The sequence below is a fragment of the Chelonia mydas genome, chromosome 4 (genome assembly GCF_015237465.2).
Source record: "Chelonia mydas isolate rCheMyd1 chromosome 4, rCheMyd1.pri.v2, whole genome shotgun sequence".
In the NCBI taxonomy this organism is placed as follows: domain Eukaryota; kingdom Metazoa; phylum Chordata; order Testudines; family Cheloniidae; genus Chelonia; species Chelonia mydas.
The window spans coordinates 120,846,743-120,864,617 of record NC_057852.1 but is presented as its reverse complement, the minus strand read 5'-3'; the positions used below and the strand labels follow the sequence as shown (position 1 = coordinate 120,864,617).

The window sequence follows — 17,875 nt, the reverse complement described above, 5'->3', positions numbered from 1 at the left end:
TTCCCCCCATGGGTGCTCCAGCCCCAGAGTACCCATGGAGTCGGCGCCTATGTTGTGTGTTCACTTACACATGTATAAAATGAATGCCACTGTTAACTTGATTTGGAGGTTTTGTACACCCTCTTTGCACAGCAGAAATAAATACACGAGGTGCAAGGCACTGGAGAATCAGGCCCATTGACTTGTAATTCACAGAGATATCACTTAGGATACTGGTGATGAAATAAGCATTTCTTGAGCACTGAATTTGCCCTGATTTCTGATCAGCATATTGTGTTTTGTCCAGTCCCGCGCCAACGATGTTACAGTGGCAATGGTACAGAGTACAGAGGGGTTGTGAAGACGACTGTTTCTGGACACAGCTGTGTACCCTGGAATTCAGATTTGCTTTACCAAGAACTTCACGTTGACAGTGTTGAAAAAGCTGTGCAGCTGGGCTTGGGACCCTACTCTTACTGCAGGTAAGAACTTCTGGCACACTCAGTGTTTGTAAACTGAAGTATACGTTGAACATAGCAGTGATCTTGGAAGAGTGGATTACCAGTGATATGCGTTATCTTTTGTTGCAGTAACACTGGTTAGCTTCAGAGAGTCTATTCAGAACATGAAATTCATAGACTCACTTTAAGCAGCCTAGGAGAAGTAGGTCCTCAAAAGGGATCTACATTTAGAAAGTGTAGGATCTTGCAGCTGAAATAGCTAGCTAGCTAGGGCCGCCAAAAGAATGTCTAGACTTGAGGGAATGTTAGAAAGTTCGGGGCCTTTTAGCTTTCTCATCTCTGTGACCTTTTCCACACGAGTCCCAAAAGACAAAACAATACCTCATAGAGTCACCCCAGGGGCCCGTAGTTAACTTCATCCTCTCCTCCAAAGAGCGACTGTGATGCTGAATGTTCTGGCAATTGTCCCCTCTCCATGTTGATGTTGCATCCTGCCTTTATCTGTAGCATATCATCAGCACTCTCAGCAGTCACTGCAGCTATGGAGACGAGAGGGTCCATCCAGGAATAGGATATATGTAAAAATGAAAATGAGAGCTATGTGGAGAATGGAAGTTCTGTTTCGCAAAGGATTTAGAGATTTTGAAATTTAGTTTCATTCTGAATTGGAAGGAAAACAGAAAACTGTGAAATTCTTCATGAAGGAAAATTCTGGGAGGAGGAGACAAACTATTTCAGGTCAAAAACATTTTGTTTTGAGAAAATCAAAACATTTCAGTGTTGCCTTTTTAGAATGTTTGTAAGTATACTACAAACTAACAAAATGGAAATTAAGTTATTTCAAAACAAAAAATCTATGTTTTATTCTAAAAAATTCAAAATAGGATGTTTTGATGTTGTCCAAACTTTTCCTGTTTTCTTCTGCAATGAAATTCCAATGAAATCAATACAATTTTACGAAATGTATCGATTTCAATGGAACTGCATATTCTGGAGGGATATGGTTCTATACGTTTCTCTGACCAGCTCTAGTCAGATCATCTGTTGTGACTGGGCCTTAGGAATTATCCCTTCCTGTGCCCTCTCTCAGCAGCTGGCCTTTCTCCAGGCCTCAGATAACCAAAAGAGAGAGACATACAATTTATGTCCATTTTATGGCAAACAGTGGGGATGGGCAAATATCAGACATTTTAGAGATTGGTTCAGATGCTTATCCTGCTGTTATCTGATTTTTTTGTTTTGTTTGGAAATCAGGCTAGTAATCTGCAGAGATCAGAATTTCTCATGAAATTTCCTATAGACCCTGATTTATTTGGAAATATTATGAAAGCATCATTTCTCACAGTAGCTCTTCTTTTGCAGGAAGCCAGTGAGTGCAGAGAGCCATAAATAAATTAATAAAATCTGCTTTCTGAATCTCCAAAAAGTGTTTCTTCTTTTATCCAAATTAGTTTGATCTCCACAGCAGAGTCTAGATTTAACAAAGTGTAAGGGGACTCTTGCCCCCTTACTAACATTCAGTGGGGGTGTTTTGGTTGGCTAGCTCCCAGTACTAAAAGGGGAAGGGTCTATGGGAAACCAGGTCCCTGAAACTGATAGTCCCCAGAAACAATGGGGAGAGGCCAATGCTCCAGGTCAGCCTGAATGACAGTGTGCACAGGCTAATCAGAGAGTCAGAAGGCCAGGGAGGTCCCGTCCTCCGTGTGAGCTGGATTTGCCTGGGTCAGACAGAGTGGGGCTGAGCTAAGGAGAAAGCAGGGGCCGAAGCTAAGCTGGGGAGCAGAGCTGTCCCAGATCCAGAGGAGCCAGAAAAGCAGCCCACGGAGCAGGTCAGTGCTGGGAGCAGAGTCACAGAAGCAGCCTGCAGAGCAGACCTGTCCTGGGAGCAGAGCTGCAGCAACCAGAGGTAGAGGGGCCAAAGAAGCAGCCCAGGGAGCTGGAGGCAGAGCAGCAGCAGTGCTGAGACAGAGTGGTGGAGCTGGGGCTGGAGCAGTCCGGAGCTGGGTGCGGTGAGCAGCTGGGGAGAGCGAGGGGGACCCTGGGCAGCAGGCCCAGCACAGGGAGACGCCTCAGCCAAGAGGCTCTGCAGGCCAGGGTTGGATCATAACCCTGACAAGGCGGGGGCGACACTGGGCAGAAGGGTCCTACCACTTAGAGCCTGAGAGCATGTGGCCACCACCAGAGCAAGTGTCCAACCCACAGCATCCCTGCAGCACAGCCAGGGCCTGAGAAGAAGGCCTGGGACTTACAAGGAACAGCCCGTGAACTGCCCTGACATTCCCGAGAGACTGTTTGTGATGTTTCCTGCCACAGAGCAGGTTGATGTGTTTCCTTTAACCTTTCCCATTATTCCTTAGTCTTTTTAAAATTAATTGTTGATTAAATCACTTGCATTTGCTTTAACTTGTATGTAATGGTCAGTGGGTCAGAGAAGTGCCCAGTGCAGAGAGAGTACCCCGGAGTGGGGACACCCTAGCCCCTGTCCTAGGTGACCACGGCAGGGTTGGGGGTCAAGCCCCCCAGGAATCCTGGGCCCAGCCTTGTTGGGGTTACAAGGACTCTGCCAGACAGGAGAGTGGAAGGGGAGTCCTCACGGGCAGGGAGGCCACTGGGTAAAGGAAGTGGGAGCGAGGACTCCGATCCTTTCACTAGCCCACTTCACTGGGGTAGTGCAGAAGCCAGGAAAGTTCCCCACAATAGCGGGACTATTCCCCCGCTTACAAAAGCACGTAAGCACGTACTTGAAAAATCCCTGTTCAGTACATGTCTAAGTGCTTTGCTGAACTGAAGCCAGCTCAGGAGATCAAACCAATTTAATTTCAGAGGGGTTTAAACATGTGCTGAACTTTAAGCATGTGCTTAGGCACTTTGCTGAATCTAGACCTTGTCAGTTTTGTCCCTTTGAGCACAGCATTCACTTAAAGATTTAAAATACAAGAAGTAAATCATATACCTGGGTAGGGGCTGGTGTGATCATGTCCTCTATAATGCAGAGAAGAAACAGTAAAGCCCCTTTTTTCCCACTTTTTTTGCTAGCAGATTTTAATTTTGAGGTGGGTATCTCCAATACACTCTGTAATCCCACAGATATATTCTTGTTCAAATATTCTGATTTAGAAACATAGTTGGCGGTAGATGACTCAACCCATGCTGCTGCTTCTGTTCTGAGAATTTAAAGTGTTTTAGTCTTTGAAGAGTAGAAGTAGACTCAGAAAGCTACTGAACAATCTTAAAAAGAAAGTGTGTGGTTTAGGATAAGTCATATTCAAATTAGGCTCCCTGTTTACCTGAAGGCCTGTATTATCTTGTCATTGTGACTAGTTATAGGGAAGATCTTTTTGAGGCTTTGAAAGCTACCATTATATTATGGAATGAGCAAATCAGACATATTTCTGGTTATTTCTGCAGCACTGACAAAGATAATTCTGTTTCTCAGAGAAGCATATTGGAACCAATCAATTGCAGTCAGTTCCTTTAAGAAAAAAACACTCATTATTCTCTAGTGAAATCTTGAATATTTCTTTTAATCTACTTTTTAAGAGTGTTTGGTTTGACTTCAAATACATTTGCAAAGTTTTTCCTATGTTTGCATTTACTCACAGAGAGAGACAGCTGAAGGACCAAATTCTGCTTTCATTTACACTGCTGTAAATCTAGAGTAACTCCATTGTGTCCAAATAGCTACTCCAGATTAATGCTGATGAAACTTGGAACTGAGTTCATCCTGATAATCCCATCTTTTTCTTGCTTTAAAGAATGTAATAAGATTCTTCACCTATCCTCACATTACCTCAGTGTATTAGCAGAGTTGTCTAATGGGCTGAAAACAGGCTAGGTGTTTTAGATTCTTAAATGCTAGCTATTTTTGCTACTGACTTGCTATATGTCCTTAAGCAAGTCACTTAACCCATCTGTGTCTTTTATAGAATGGGGCTAATTAATGCATACATCGCATGGGGACTTGATCCTGTAAAGTGCTGAGCACTCTGGACCCAGTCCAGCAAAGCATTTAAAATCAATGAGAGTTAGGAGCCTAGGAGCTATTGAAAATTACACTAGGCAACTATCTGCATCTATAAAACCTGGCCCTTAAGCACATGCTTAACTTCAAGCAATGAATAGCCCTATTGAAGTGAATGGGACAAATCACAAGCTTTAAAGTTAAGCACATGCTTAAATGCTTTGCTGGATCAAGTCCAGACTGCTCAGCACATTGCAGGATCGATCCTACGGGTGGTGCAAGGGTAAGTATGTAAATGTTTGTTTGTGAAGTGCTAAGTATTGTTATTGACACTGCTTAATTTACTCTCCCCAAACTTTATTAGAAATCCAGATAATGATGAGAAGCCCTGGTGTTACATCATGAAGGAGAATACTTTGTCTTGGGAATATTGTAACATTACATCTTGTGGTAGGTAAATATTAGGTCATGTGATCTGATAATAGATTTCATTTTTCATTTCAGTGTGATCCAGTGAAAACTTTTTTTCTAGTATCAATGGAACTTTTTCATTTGTTAACCCAAATTTTAGGTTTCATTTGCATTTCTTAAGTCCTGGTGGTCTCGAATGAGTAAGTTTATTTCCTTTGCTACTGTAACGTTCAATATGTTTTCTTGGAAGAAAAACTACAGTTTTCATGTACAGTGTTATACAGTTATGCATCCTTAGTTTATTGCACAGTGATCACGATATTACAACTGTCCTTGCCAGGCCATCATATGTGTGAGACTTCAGAAATTAATGGAGCTGTTGGTGCACCATCCTTCAGCACTTATCGTTACTCATGCAAGCAGCCCCATATAGATGAATGTGGCTATTCGAGTAAAGATTGCATGTGTCAGTAAAGGTAGCAGAATTAGGCCCTCAATGAGCAAATCTCTGTCCTCACTGATACTTGTTTCAGCAGTTTAAACTAAAAATGTATTGCAAATACTACATGGATTTTAAAAACTAAGAAGTCTGTTCTTCCCCTAAATTCATATTTAATTGTCATTAATGTTAATAGGCGTTATTAAAATGGAGTTACAGAGTGGTAGCCGTGTTAGTCTGTATCAGCAAAAACAATGAGGAGACCTTGTGGCACCTTAGAGACTAACAAATTTAAATTTGTTAGTCTCTAAGGTGCCACAAGGACTCCTTGTTTTTGCTAAAATGGAGTTGTAATCTGAACCTATAAAGTGACCATTTATTCTCCATCAGTGATTTAAATATATTCTACTCATGATACCATTTTTTTTCTAACTCTCTAAACTACAAAGCTAAAAGTGGTGTCTGGAAAACTAAGGTGTGTTGTTTCTGCTTCATGCATCATCACCAATCTCCCCAGTAATAATGAGCCTAGAATCAGAGTGTAGGCCCCAATTCTGCTATTTAATTGGGTGAAATTCAATGAGATTTGGATACCTAACTTCCTTAGGCTACTATGAAAATCCAAGTTTTGGAAATTGTAAGTATATGTAGTCTGATACTCACCACACCCATTTCTGTCTCAGACACCAGGAAAAGGACACCAGTAGTTCCAGATATTGTGGAGACCTTTGCAGTTGTCAAAAGAGCATGTGGAAGAAGACACAAAAAACGAAGTTTCATCAGACCTAGGATTATTGGCGGCTCTTCATCTTTACCAGGCTCTCACCCCTGGCTAGCAGCCATATATATTGGAAATAGCTTCTGTGCTGGCAGCCTTGTTCATCCTTGTTGGGTAGTGTCAGCAGCCCACTGCTTTGCTAACAGGTGAACTCAATGTTTTAATAATATCTTACAGTTAGAGAGCCCCTTATATCTCAGTTTCCCCAAATGCTTGTGAAACACAGAAGACTTACATATTATAAAAAAAGAGATCACTTTATAAAGCCTTGGAATGTTCCCACTTCAGAGGTGGAATACAGGAGCTCTTTAAGTGTACACAGCAACAGTACACAGGAAGATTAATCTAATCAAGGATGGAGGTGGTGATAGTGGATAGAAGAGATAATCTTGAAAGTATGGTCATGTACACCTTGTACCTGGTAGGTTGCAGGTCAGGTTCTGTACCAAATATGAACTGGGTCCAGAGCTTCCCATTATCAAATTGATACATAAGATCCTTTGGTGTACTCTCAGGTAGATCTGTCAAATGCTAAAATAAGGTATATTACACACAACACCACCTTGTGGCTGAACAGTATAATACAGTTTAGCATTCCTCTAAGTTCTACATTCCTACCATTTACAAAATTGTACAAAAGGTACACTATCATGCTATCTTTAAAGTTCAGCATGCATCAGCCTGTTAAGTGCCTTTGAAAATACAAGTTTTCTAATTACACAACCTGAATGCATAACAATTTGATCATCTGGCTGTCCATTAGTTGCAATAACTGTCACAGGTCAATTTCAAATCTTGTTTCACATCCGCCAGCTGTAGCGTTTTCTCTGTTGATTGTTATTTCTGAGGAACAAATTGTACATGTTGGCTTTCTGTTGAACTTTTCTCTGTCGGTTTTGATCACCTATGGTCTGGGCGATGAATTCTTTTTTCTTTATGCCAGCTGGAGTTGTCCATGCTTTTTCTCCATCCAGAGTGACATGAACATTGTCATCAGGTTATCGCCCTCACAGCTCTCTGAGTGTAGTCTGTTGTCAAAGTGTTCATAAGCTTTCTTTGCCTTTTTCTATCTGATTTGGTTGCTCTCTTCTTGTCTAGCCACTTTGGAGATGTATTCGTTCCCAAAGTTGAAACAGTAATTCTGAGTTGTCTTTCCATCAGGAGCTGTGCTGGACTATATCCAGTAGCTACTTCTGGTGTTGATCTGTAGTTCAGGAGAGTAAGAAATGGATCTTCCTGCCATAGGATTTTCTTGGCTGCCTGTACAGCTCCCTCAGCCTCTGCATTCGCTTATGGGTAATGTGGGCTGCTAGTAATATGATCAAAATCGTATTTTGTTCAGAATGATTTAAATTCTGCCGTAATGAATTATGGTTCGTTGTCCATCACTAGTTGTTCTGGAATACTGAAATGAGCAAAAGTGCACTACAGTTTCTCAATAGCGCTGCAACATATGATGTCTTTTTCAATTATATAATTTCTATATACCTGGAAAAACAGTCCACTATGATCAAATAATTATGTCATCTGAAGCTGCATAAATCTTCAGCTAATCTTCCAACCCTAATAGTCTTTGATTCTATTCAATATAAACATTGTACATGGTAGGTTGCAGGTCAGGCTATGAATCAGACTGGCTAAAGAGACTTGTCAGAAAGATACACTGCAGATGTATTCACTATAAGAGCCTTTAATGTACTGTTCTATGCTCAGATAAGTTTGTTACACATGGTGTCACCTTTTGCCTGAGCAATATAATACAATTTAGTATTCCATTACAGTTATAGCAAGGATGATTATTATTTAACATTTATATTATGGTCATGCCTAGAGATCAACCAGGTTCGGCATCATTTGTGCTACATAGTGTACTATAAAAGACAATCCCTGCAGGGCCAGTGTAACCACTAGGCGAATTAGGCGGCTGCCTAGGGCGCCAAGATTTGGGGATGCCAAAAAGCGGTGACCCAAACATTTTTTTTACACCATTGCTTAGGGGCAGGTACCTGTCATTCTCCAGCGCTTGGGCCGCGCCAGGGCCAGCAGCCTCTTCACCTTGGAGTCTCCACTGCTTGCCCGGGGGCCACTCCTCCTCTCAGGCTCCCCGGCCGTTGCCTGGGAGGATGCGGGCGGGGGGCACCGCCGTGGAGGAGACGCAGGGGGCCGGGCTTGGCTGGGGCCCCGCACCTGCTGGCTGAGAGCAGCAGGAACCGGGCGCCGCTTGGGGGGAGCCGGGTGGCCTGAGCCCAGGGCGGCGGCAGCCTCCCTGGCAGCAGGGGCGGGCGGGGAGCATAGCTGAAGGGGGGGACGCAAGGTGGAAGTTTTGCCTAGGGTACAAAATATCCTTGCACCGGCCCTTGCTTTGAGGGCCACAAAATTCTTTCCAGTGGGGCATATTGACTGAATCCCTGATCCACAGAGGGAGTATAGCCACCATTTTTTCAAGAGGCTTAAAAGCTTGGAGGTGTTTAGATCTTTATCTGATAGCAGAATTTGAAATTTTATAGGGTGGAGATGGTAAAGTTACTATCGAGCCATTCTATAGGTAAAAGGCCTAGGGTGTGTTTTTCGTTCTGATACTGCTATGTAACTATGTTCAGGCAGGCACATGTTTATTCTCTGACATCAGTAAGATGATGATGAAATAAACTGGATAGAAGGAAAAACAGAACAAAGCAGAAAGTAAACTGTGGGGTGGGGGGGGGAATTATATAAAGAAACAATTTCTTTGAATAAATCTCCAGATAAAATTGCACTTGGTTGGAATTTTAGTAAATACATTCTATTTTAGAATTCCAAAATATAATTGAACAATATATAATAACTGGATATCCACAATAACAGTTTAGGATATTTAGAATGTATTGTTAGGAGCTGTTGTAAGGAGGCAGCATTGGTCTTATAGGGAAAGCACAACGCTGGGAGTCAGAAGGCCTGAGCTGTATTCCTAGCTCAGTTACAACTACCTTTATGCCCATTGTTTAGTCATTCATCTTCTCTGTACCTTACTCCTCCTGTCCATAAAAAAGAGATGATAATATGTACTAACGTTTGTAAGATGCTCTGAGATAACATACTATATAAATACAAGGGATATTATTATTATTATTCCTGAAGGACAGAAAAGGCTACATTTTCAGGAGTAGATTTTTGCAATGCATGTGCATGAGCTAACAATTTTGTGTCCCTATTCTCCCACTCTTACCCGTTACTTACTTCTTAAATAGCCTTACTGAAATTAATGGGTCCACCTGAAGTGTAAGAATATGCAAAATGAGCACTTGCATGCATAAGTATTTACTTGGACAAATAACTAGTTTTGCATGGGCACTTCATTCCCCCTACCCCCCATTCAGTTATTTGGCAGGATGTTAATACACACTTTGTAGATGAAATTAGGTGCGTACTGTAGCGTTTAATGTTTAGTTCAAAATGCTCAAAACAGCAGAGTAATGATTTATTATATAAAATAAATTAAATTTGATTGCCATTAAATAAAATAGAGAGGAGTCTGGAAAAGAGCCTTAGGGAATTAGATGGCCAGCTGCTATTGAATTTTATTGGGACTTAGAAGCTGATTTCCTTAGTCTTTTTGAAATTTCTAGATGTACTAGGTAAGGAAAACATTTAATATCAGATGCACCTAGTTCATTCTGAATAATCCGTTTGCCATACAAGCAGGATACTCTGTTTTCAGAGGTAAAGCTGATCACATCAATTGAGAAAAGTGTTACATAATTTCGTACCCGTTGTTCCTTTGCTTAGTGAGGAAGCCAAGAGTAACAGAAATAAATATGCAGATAGCCTCTAGAGCTAATAATATCATCCTGAATGTTGTGGTGAAGCATGTGGATCTTCAGCCACAATGCGTTTGTTTTCCAAATGTTGTGAAATAGCTACTAACTTTGGCAGCTATTCAAGACGTTTCCGCCCACTTCCAGCTGGTGGCTTGGAACATGCAGATTTTCAATAGTTGCTCCATCGTATTCTGCACCCTTATGTATGATTAGCAAGTATGAGATTGCTGATCAGCTAGTTCAGCTCATCTGTTCTCCGCCAGGTGACAACAGATACCCATACTGCTCACTTTTTGCATGACAGCCCTCTCTTTTGTTTCTTCTGACCGTGGATGTATAAAATAGCAGGATATGTATAAGACATAGCATGTCAGTTTAGCATCAATAAGATATATTTTAGATATTTGCCCTGGAAGTGGTGGGCCTCCAATTTGCTTTGAGGGCCACAAAATTCTTTCCAGTGGGGCATATTGACTAGGTTGCTGTTGGGAAAGAAGAAGAAGAAGAAAATCATTTTCCCTGCCTTCCCTATTCTTTGGAATATCCTCTTTTACTTTGTTGTCTCTTTCTTACTTTTAAAAAAAGAGCTTCCTGATCTTCCTTCTTGCACCACGCATACAGGAATTGTTAAACTAAAGCTGTTTTCATTGTATACTAGAGTTCACCAATCACACCCTGGCCCCTCTCCCAGTTCAATATTCAGCACTGGAGGAGAAGGCATCATGCCTCTATTTCTGGAAGGAAATGGCTACAGACATGAGGATAAGGGAAATTTGGTACTAGTGGCTAACCACTTGTGCACATTCCATGACAGTAGGCATATTGTATGCTTGGCTTATATAATGAAGTGTTTTTGAGGAACACAGATTCTCTGATGTTGAAAACAGTAATGGCTAAATTTACTGCTGACTTTTGCATAGAATCATAGAATCACAGAAGATTAGGGTTGGAAGAGACCACAGGAGGTCATCTAGTCTAACCCCCTGCTCAAAGCAGGGCCAACACCAACTAAATCATCCCAGCCAGGGCTTTGTCAAGCTGGGCCTTAAAACCCTCTAAGCGTGGATGCATGTACAACTCCAATTGAGTTTACAGCAATAGTGAATTTTAATCTCATTGCTTTCAACATCAGAGTATTTAATATGCTTCCAAACACTTCCTGATAACTAGGGCCCTATCAAATTCTCGGCTGTGAAAAATGCGTCATGGACTGTGAAATCTGATCTCCCCCATGATATCTAGTTATTGAAGGGGAGGGGCAGAGCTGGGGGCAACCTGGGCAGAGCAAAGGCGCTGACTCTATGGGTGCTCTGGGGCTGAAGCACCCACGGGGGAAAAATTGGTAGGTCCTCTGCACCCACCAGCAGCTCCCCCACTCCAACTCACCTCCGCCTCCACTCCGCCTCCTCCCCTGAGCGTGCTGCCACGTTCTGCCTCTCCCCCATCCATCCCAGCGCTTGCGCCGCGAACCAGCTGTTCCGCGTGGCAGGTGCTGGGAGGGAGGGGGCAGGAGGAGGACCGTGGCACGCTCTGGGAAGAGGCGGGGCTGGGGAGGGGATTTGGAGAGGGGTCCAATAGGGGCAGGGAGGGGGCAGGGCCAGGGGTAGGGGTGGGGTGAGCACCCACTGGCACCAAGGAAAGTCGGTGCCTGTGAGCCGGAGCACCAACTGTGCGCCAGGGTCCAGCTGCTAGTCCCAGGACGGGAGGGATAGGACTTCCTTTTCCCTGCAGGGGCCACTGCCAGAGCTGGGTCAGATCCACCTCCAGGAACCGCCCCCAGCTGCAGGAAGCTTCATGGCTGCTGGGTGGGAGCCCAGCTCTGAAGGCAGTGCAGAAATGAGGGTGGCTGTCAGCACCTGACCCGGGTGGGAATCTGTGGCCTCGGCTGTCAGGTGCCAACCCGGGCGGGAGGCTGCTGGGAAACCTGGACGTATGGTGACCCACGACCCTCACTTCTGTGCTGCTGCTGGCAGTGGCACTGGCTTTAGAGCTGAGCACCCAGCCAGCAGCCGCTGCTATCCAGCTGCCCAGCTCTGAAGGCAGCATCCCTGCCAGCAGAAGTGCAGAAATAAGGGTGGCAATCCCCTCCCACAATAGCCTTGAGGCACCACCCCCTCTGCCCATGACTCCTTTTTGGGCTGGGACCCCCACAGCTACAACTCTGAAATTTCAGATGTAAACATCTGCAACCATGAAACTGGCTTTTTTAATCCTACGACCGTGAAATTGAACAGAATGGACCGTGAATGGCCCTACTGATCACTTGTGAATGGCTGTCCCACGTGCTCCACTGTTTGTATGTAGAATAAGAACCTGATCCAACTCCCATTGGAGTTTTTCCATTGGCTGGAGTGGTCCCTTAAATCCAAGGCTCTCATGTTACTGTTTTTTGCATTTACTGTTCAGTGTAGAACCACACTTTAAGCACATCTTTCTTTTTCTACAAAAGGAGAGCATCTGTCCCTGACTAATTGTGTTTTCCTTTTATTTAGTCCACTGAAGTCCAGTATTAGAATTGTTCTGGGTCAGCATTTATTTAATAAAACAACAGATGTAACGCAAACATTTGAAATAGAGAAATACATTTTGCACCCAGATTACTCAGTATTCAGCCCAACTGAACAGGATATTGGTGAGTATTTTAATTTTTTTACCATTTTATTTCATGCAGGTAGAGTTCAGTCAGTTTGGAAAAAATATACTGCCTCACAGTGCCTTTACTGTGAGAAAATTAAGAAATTCAATCTATTTAGTTGATCCAGGAGAAGGTCAAGATGTGACTTGATTGTGGTCTGTAAGCACCTGCCTTGGGAGAAGATTTCTGATACTGTAGTTAGAGGGCTCTTAATTCTAGAAAGGCCTAACAAGATCCAGTGGCTGGAAGCTGAAGTTAGAGAATTTCAGGCTAGAAATAAGGTGCAATTTTTTTTACTGGGAGGGTAGTTAACCACTGGAACAGTTAACCAAGGTGAGTGGTAGATTCTGCATTACTTGAACTCTTTAAATCAAGATTCAACATCTTTCTAAAACATATGCTGTACTCCACCAGCAGTTATGGACTTGAGACACAAATTAGTTGGTGCACTTCTCTGGCCTGTGTTATTCAGGTCAGGCTAGAGGATTATAATCGTCTCTTATGGCCTTAAAATCTATGAATCTGTGCATCTTTTTTACACTAAAGAGAGGATAGGCTTGGAAATAATCTATTATGCAATTAATTCAGTTAAAAGTTAAACTGCAGGTTCTCCATTAACAATCCAAACATGAGAGCCCTTTGGCTTTGAGGCTATTTAATAGACTGGCACATGGGAAACCTTGGCACAAGAATGGAATAGGTTCTTCCCCTCACAGCTGGTGAACGTTTTTTAGTAGATATGGTATTAACAGTAGGTGCTCAGGTACTGTGTTGACTGATGTGGTATAAGAATCTGGAGAGATTAATCTGGATCTGAGGTCTCATTCTGCTCACGCTGGTGTAAATCAAAAGTGACATCAGTGTTGGTGAGATTGGAATTAAGGTCATGTCCTGATTTTCAAAAGTGCTGAGCACCCGTATCTCCCATTGACTTCAGCTGAAGTTGTGGGCATCTCAGCACCTCTGGAAACCTGACTCTTGCTTTGTAAAAAGAAATGGTGCATGCTTTATCTTTCATAACCCTGCATCCCCACAGTGGTGCTGAAACTAGGAGCGCTGGGAGTGTTGCCGCACCCCCTGGCTTGAAGTAGTAATAACAATCACCAAATACATGGTTTCCATCATCAGTACCCCCACTATAAAAATTGTTCCAGCACCTCTTTGTCTCCCCCACCCCCCTTAAGGAGGTGCAGGAAAATCTATTCTGTAATATAAAAGAAAACTCTTCTGGAATAGAAATAGTCGAATATGTGTCAGACTTCAATTGGCCGTGAAATCAGCAGCTGTTGGGAATAAGTCTGTCTTTGAAATATCTTAATTAAGTGAGGCTAGGGATTAATTAGAATTGTACCTGAGATCTACTGCTATCACTCCAATTAAGAAGAAACAACTCTAATTTTACTATTGCTGTATTTTCTTTCCTGCAGTTTTAATTAGGCTCAAAAAGAATAACCAGCGTTGTGCTGTCAAGACCCAGTTTGTTCAACCAATCTGCTTGCCAGAAAGTGGCATGTCCTTCCCTGATCAACACAAATGTCAGATTGCTGGATGGGGACACAGGCGTGAGAGTGAGTTGAATGACAAATTTGATGTGAGGAAAATAAATTGATCATAACCCAAGCCTGACATTTCAGTGGTTCTCAAACACCGACTCGTAAGCTGAGCTTATGTAACTGGTTACTGGAGGTGATTGTGAAATGTGTCAGTCTTCAAGCTTGTGATGTTTCTTGCTAGTTGTACTCCAGTACAATTCTTAGGTTATGTCTACACTACAAAATTAGGTCGATTTTATGCAGTCGATTGTGTATGTCCCCATTAAGCGCATTAAGTTGGTGGAGTGTGTCCTAACTACCGTGGCTAGCATCGACTCATGGAGCGGTGCACTATGGGAAGCTATCCCACAGTTCCCACAGTCTCAGCTGGAATTCTGGGTTAAGCTCCAAATGCCTGATGGGCCAAAAACATTGTCAAGGGTGGTTTTGGGTGCATGTCGTCAGTCTCCCCTCCCTCCGCTGAAAAAAACCCCCAAGTCCATCTCTGCACTCTGTGCACGAGCTTCATGGCTTTCTTTGATGGATATTTTGTGGTGAAAACTCAGCTATGTTCGTATTTGTGGAGGACACTAAATGTGGAGCGTTAGCAAATACAGAGAAGTTTCGCAAACCTTTTGTTACCAGGGACTGTCTTGCTGCCTTCCTAAACTGTCAGGGAGATCTCCAGGACCGGCACTGGTCCACGGACTGGTCGTTGGGAAACACTGCACAGGAGGATAGAACTAAACTGTAAATGGACCAGGAGTGATTGGGGACTGTAGGAGACGATGGAAGAATTGTTGCTAATAAATGTAAAGTCAGGTACATCCAATGTTGGGTAGTGCATCAACACAGATACAAAATTTGAGAGACGATAACTATGCAGCTATAGCCATTGTACCAAAGTGATTGAGTGTATTTCTCTAATACTGTCCTCATTTTTCAAAAGACACCTCGTTTCTCAAGCTGGGTATCTAAAAACGGAAGCACCCAAAACCAAAGGCTGCTTTTGAAAAATGTGGCTATTTCTTTGTCACATAGCTACGTATTCTGATTGCCAAAGAGAAGATATGGAATCCTGTTGAGAGGTTAGGGGACCATGTGGTCCACCACAGTAATCACTGTCTTCAGAAGAGGTCCACAATATAAACAAGTTTGAGAACCATTGAATGTTTGGCCAAAACACTCAGTAGCTTTTAAACTTGTATGGTGCAGCATGCTTCCCTGATAAGCTACTCCACAGCTAAAAGGAATTAATTTTTTGACTTTTTTTTAAAAGATGCATCCAACTATTCTAACGTTTTGCAAGAAGCATTGGTTCCCACTGTTCCTGAGCATAAGTGCAGAAGCTATGAAGTTTATGGTGATGAAGTTAATGAATACATGTTCTGTGCTGGTTACTTTGATAGCAAATCAGATGCCTGCCAGGTAATGCTATGGAATTGACGGGGTGGGTGTATGTGTGAGAGAGATATTACAGTATTAAAAAAGCTTTAAACCCTCATATTTATGATTTTTTCTTCTATTTTGTTTCTCATTTCTGGTTTTCTCACATTTTGGCTCTGGGTGAGGGTACAGACTTGTTATTGCAACAGATTAACGTGACCTTAAAATTAAAGGGATTATTTCTACATAGACCATCAGATTTTGTTTTAATTGGTTCATTTTGATGGAGCAGGTTGTTAGTCCTTTGGGACACTATTTTGGAGAGCAGTTGGCAACTTGCTTACCAGAGGCTGGGAACATTTAGAGCTACAGATTTTGCTGCTGTGCTGCATTCACGGCTTGAAATCCTTATCAAGAAATCAATCACTCATTTTCCCTTATTTGCTTTACAATACAGACTTGCGTAGGGCCTAAGTAGAAATAGTGGTAAATTCTTATTACGTTTGATTTTTATATGAGAGAGGTTTATTTTTATCAAGTTGATATCTTTTAGGATTTCTGAAGTAAGAGATTAGACAGACATGTTCTGCTTGATTTTAAGAGATTTTCTTGGAAAGAAAATGTGGGTTTTTTTACATCAGTGCATTGATACACAAATCGCTATGAGTGACATTTATTATTTGTAAAGAGTAATGAACAAGGTGCTGAGAAGTAAATTAATCTTTGGAGAGCTCAGACTTCATTTGATGACTTTGCTGCTCACAGAAACATTTTGATGTAAATGCATCAAAACTTTTTCTTTCTGCCTTGATCTCAGAGAAATTTTTTGATGGGAAAAAATATTTTTAATTTGTTACATTAGGTTTCAGGTACTTAAGGAACAGTGGTTCCTTTCACCAGTGCTGCTAACAAGATTTTCTTTTCAGCCTTAAGAATAGAAATGTGTGTAGTTTTCTTTTCCTTAAAATAAAAATAAATGCCCTCGTTAGATGATTGCAAAGCTTGCATACATCATGTTGTACCAAATTCACACTGGAGTAGTGTCAAAGCAGGCATGAATTTGTACTTGTGTATTTAACAGGTTGAATGTTTTCAGGTCCAAAGATACTTGTGGTTACAGTTGTAATGAAAACATTGATATTCAGGGCCAAATTTTTAAATAGCTGCAATTATAGTGCATGCAAAATTTCCAGGCATTGCCATGTAGAATTTCAAAATCACACATCTGGGTGTGCAAATTGTATACATGCCTAACTACATAATTTGCATGACAAGTACCTCAGTGGTGTCCATGAATGTGGTTGTAATGGATTTTACATTGTTAACCTGAGCCTGTTGTCATTGAAACTCATGGCATAACCTCCATTGTCTTCAATGGAAAGAGCATTGGTCACTTGAGCCTTAATGGTAGGATTTCAAAAGCAATCATTGATGTATATTTTTGACAATCCCACCCTACTCTTCTGGTCATTAAGGGAAAAGATCCATATCACAATTCACAATTTTTACAACTGGGGTTTATATTTTAATAGTGTCTTAATCTGTCTTTCATTGAAGCACGGATATTTACTAAATCCGTATTACACAGTTTCTTATTACTTTTTTAAATCAACATTTATTTAGCACTCACTGCCATACCATCTGAGTGCTCAATGCACAGTTTAGTAAGATGAAAACATTTTCCTTGTAAAAAATATTGTCTTATTGTATAGGGTAGGAGAAACCTAATCTTTGATTCTCTTAAATGGGTCACTTTTTGGGACTGATTAAATTGACTGATTAAATTAAAAAATGTTTTGTAACAAGATTAGCAAATTAAGATTATCTTTTCTTAATTTTAACACAGGGTGATTCTGGTGGACCTCTGGCCTGTGAAAAAAATCAAATATCCTACCTCTATGGGATTATCAGCTGGGGAGATGGATGCGGCAGGGTCAACAAACCTGGAGTTTATACCCGAGTGACCAAATATGTGGACTGGATAAATAAGCTAATCTTCCCCAAAAAACAAATAGAAGAACTTTCATAGGTTACTGTTGCCACGCACGTTGTATGAACATTATATCCTAGAGTAAAATATGTATGGTCAATAATTCTTAGCAATTCTAAGATGTACCTTTAAAATTGATCTGATGTCAAAAACTATATCTTTTGATTTCAAATTTGAGGGCACTGAATGGCTCAAATAATGAGATGCGGAGCCTGTCAAGGCTGAATCCCCACTCTGGCACCTCGAGTGCAGAAGGTGGGGGCCCGCACAGATTCTAAAAATTAATACTTGCCACTCCAGGCTGGTATTAAACTCCCAAGGTTACAGCTTTTCTCTGACCTTGGCTTGGTAAACGCTGCCACCACCCAAATGAAGCAAAAACCCTTTGGACCCAGGAAGGAGCACGTGGGACCCAGGACCCAGGAAGGAGAACTCATTCCTCCCCTTGAGGGTACCCTCAAGCCCTTTTACACACACCTGGGGAAGAACTGAGAAAGAAAACAAAG

At 42.0% G+C, this 17,875-nt stretch overlaps 1 protein-coding gene across 1 annotated transcript in view; it reads left to right on the top strand.

Moving 5' to 3' along the window:
- Positions 1-17,601, top strand: part of HGFAC (HGF activator) — a 68,021-nt gene extending 50,420 nt beyond the window's left edge. The window contains exons 8-14 of the mRNA XM_043544730.1: positions 287-461; positions 4,766-4,851; positions 5,935-6,175; positions 12,319-12,458; positions 13,889-14,029; positions 15,273-15,421; positions 17,226-17,601. Of these exons, the coding sequence (XP_043400665.1) occupies positions 287-461; positions 4,766-4,851; positions 5,935-6,175; positions 12,319-12,458; positions 13,889-14,029; positions 15,273-15,421; positions 17,226-17,408 (1,115 nt within the window). The 3' untranslated portion in view covers positions 17,409-17,601. The remainder of the gene's footprint in view (positions 1-286; positions 462-4,765; positions 4,852-5,934; positions 6,176-12,318; positions 12,459-13,888; positions 14,030-15,272; positions 15,422-17,225) is intronic.
- Positions 17,602-17,875: the final 274 nt, after the last annotated feature.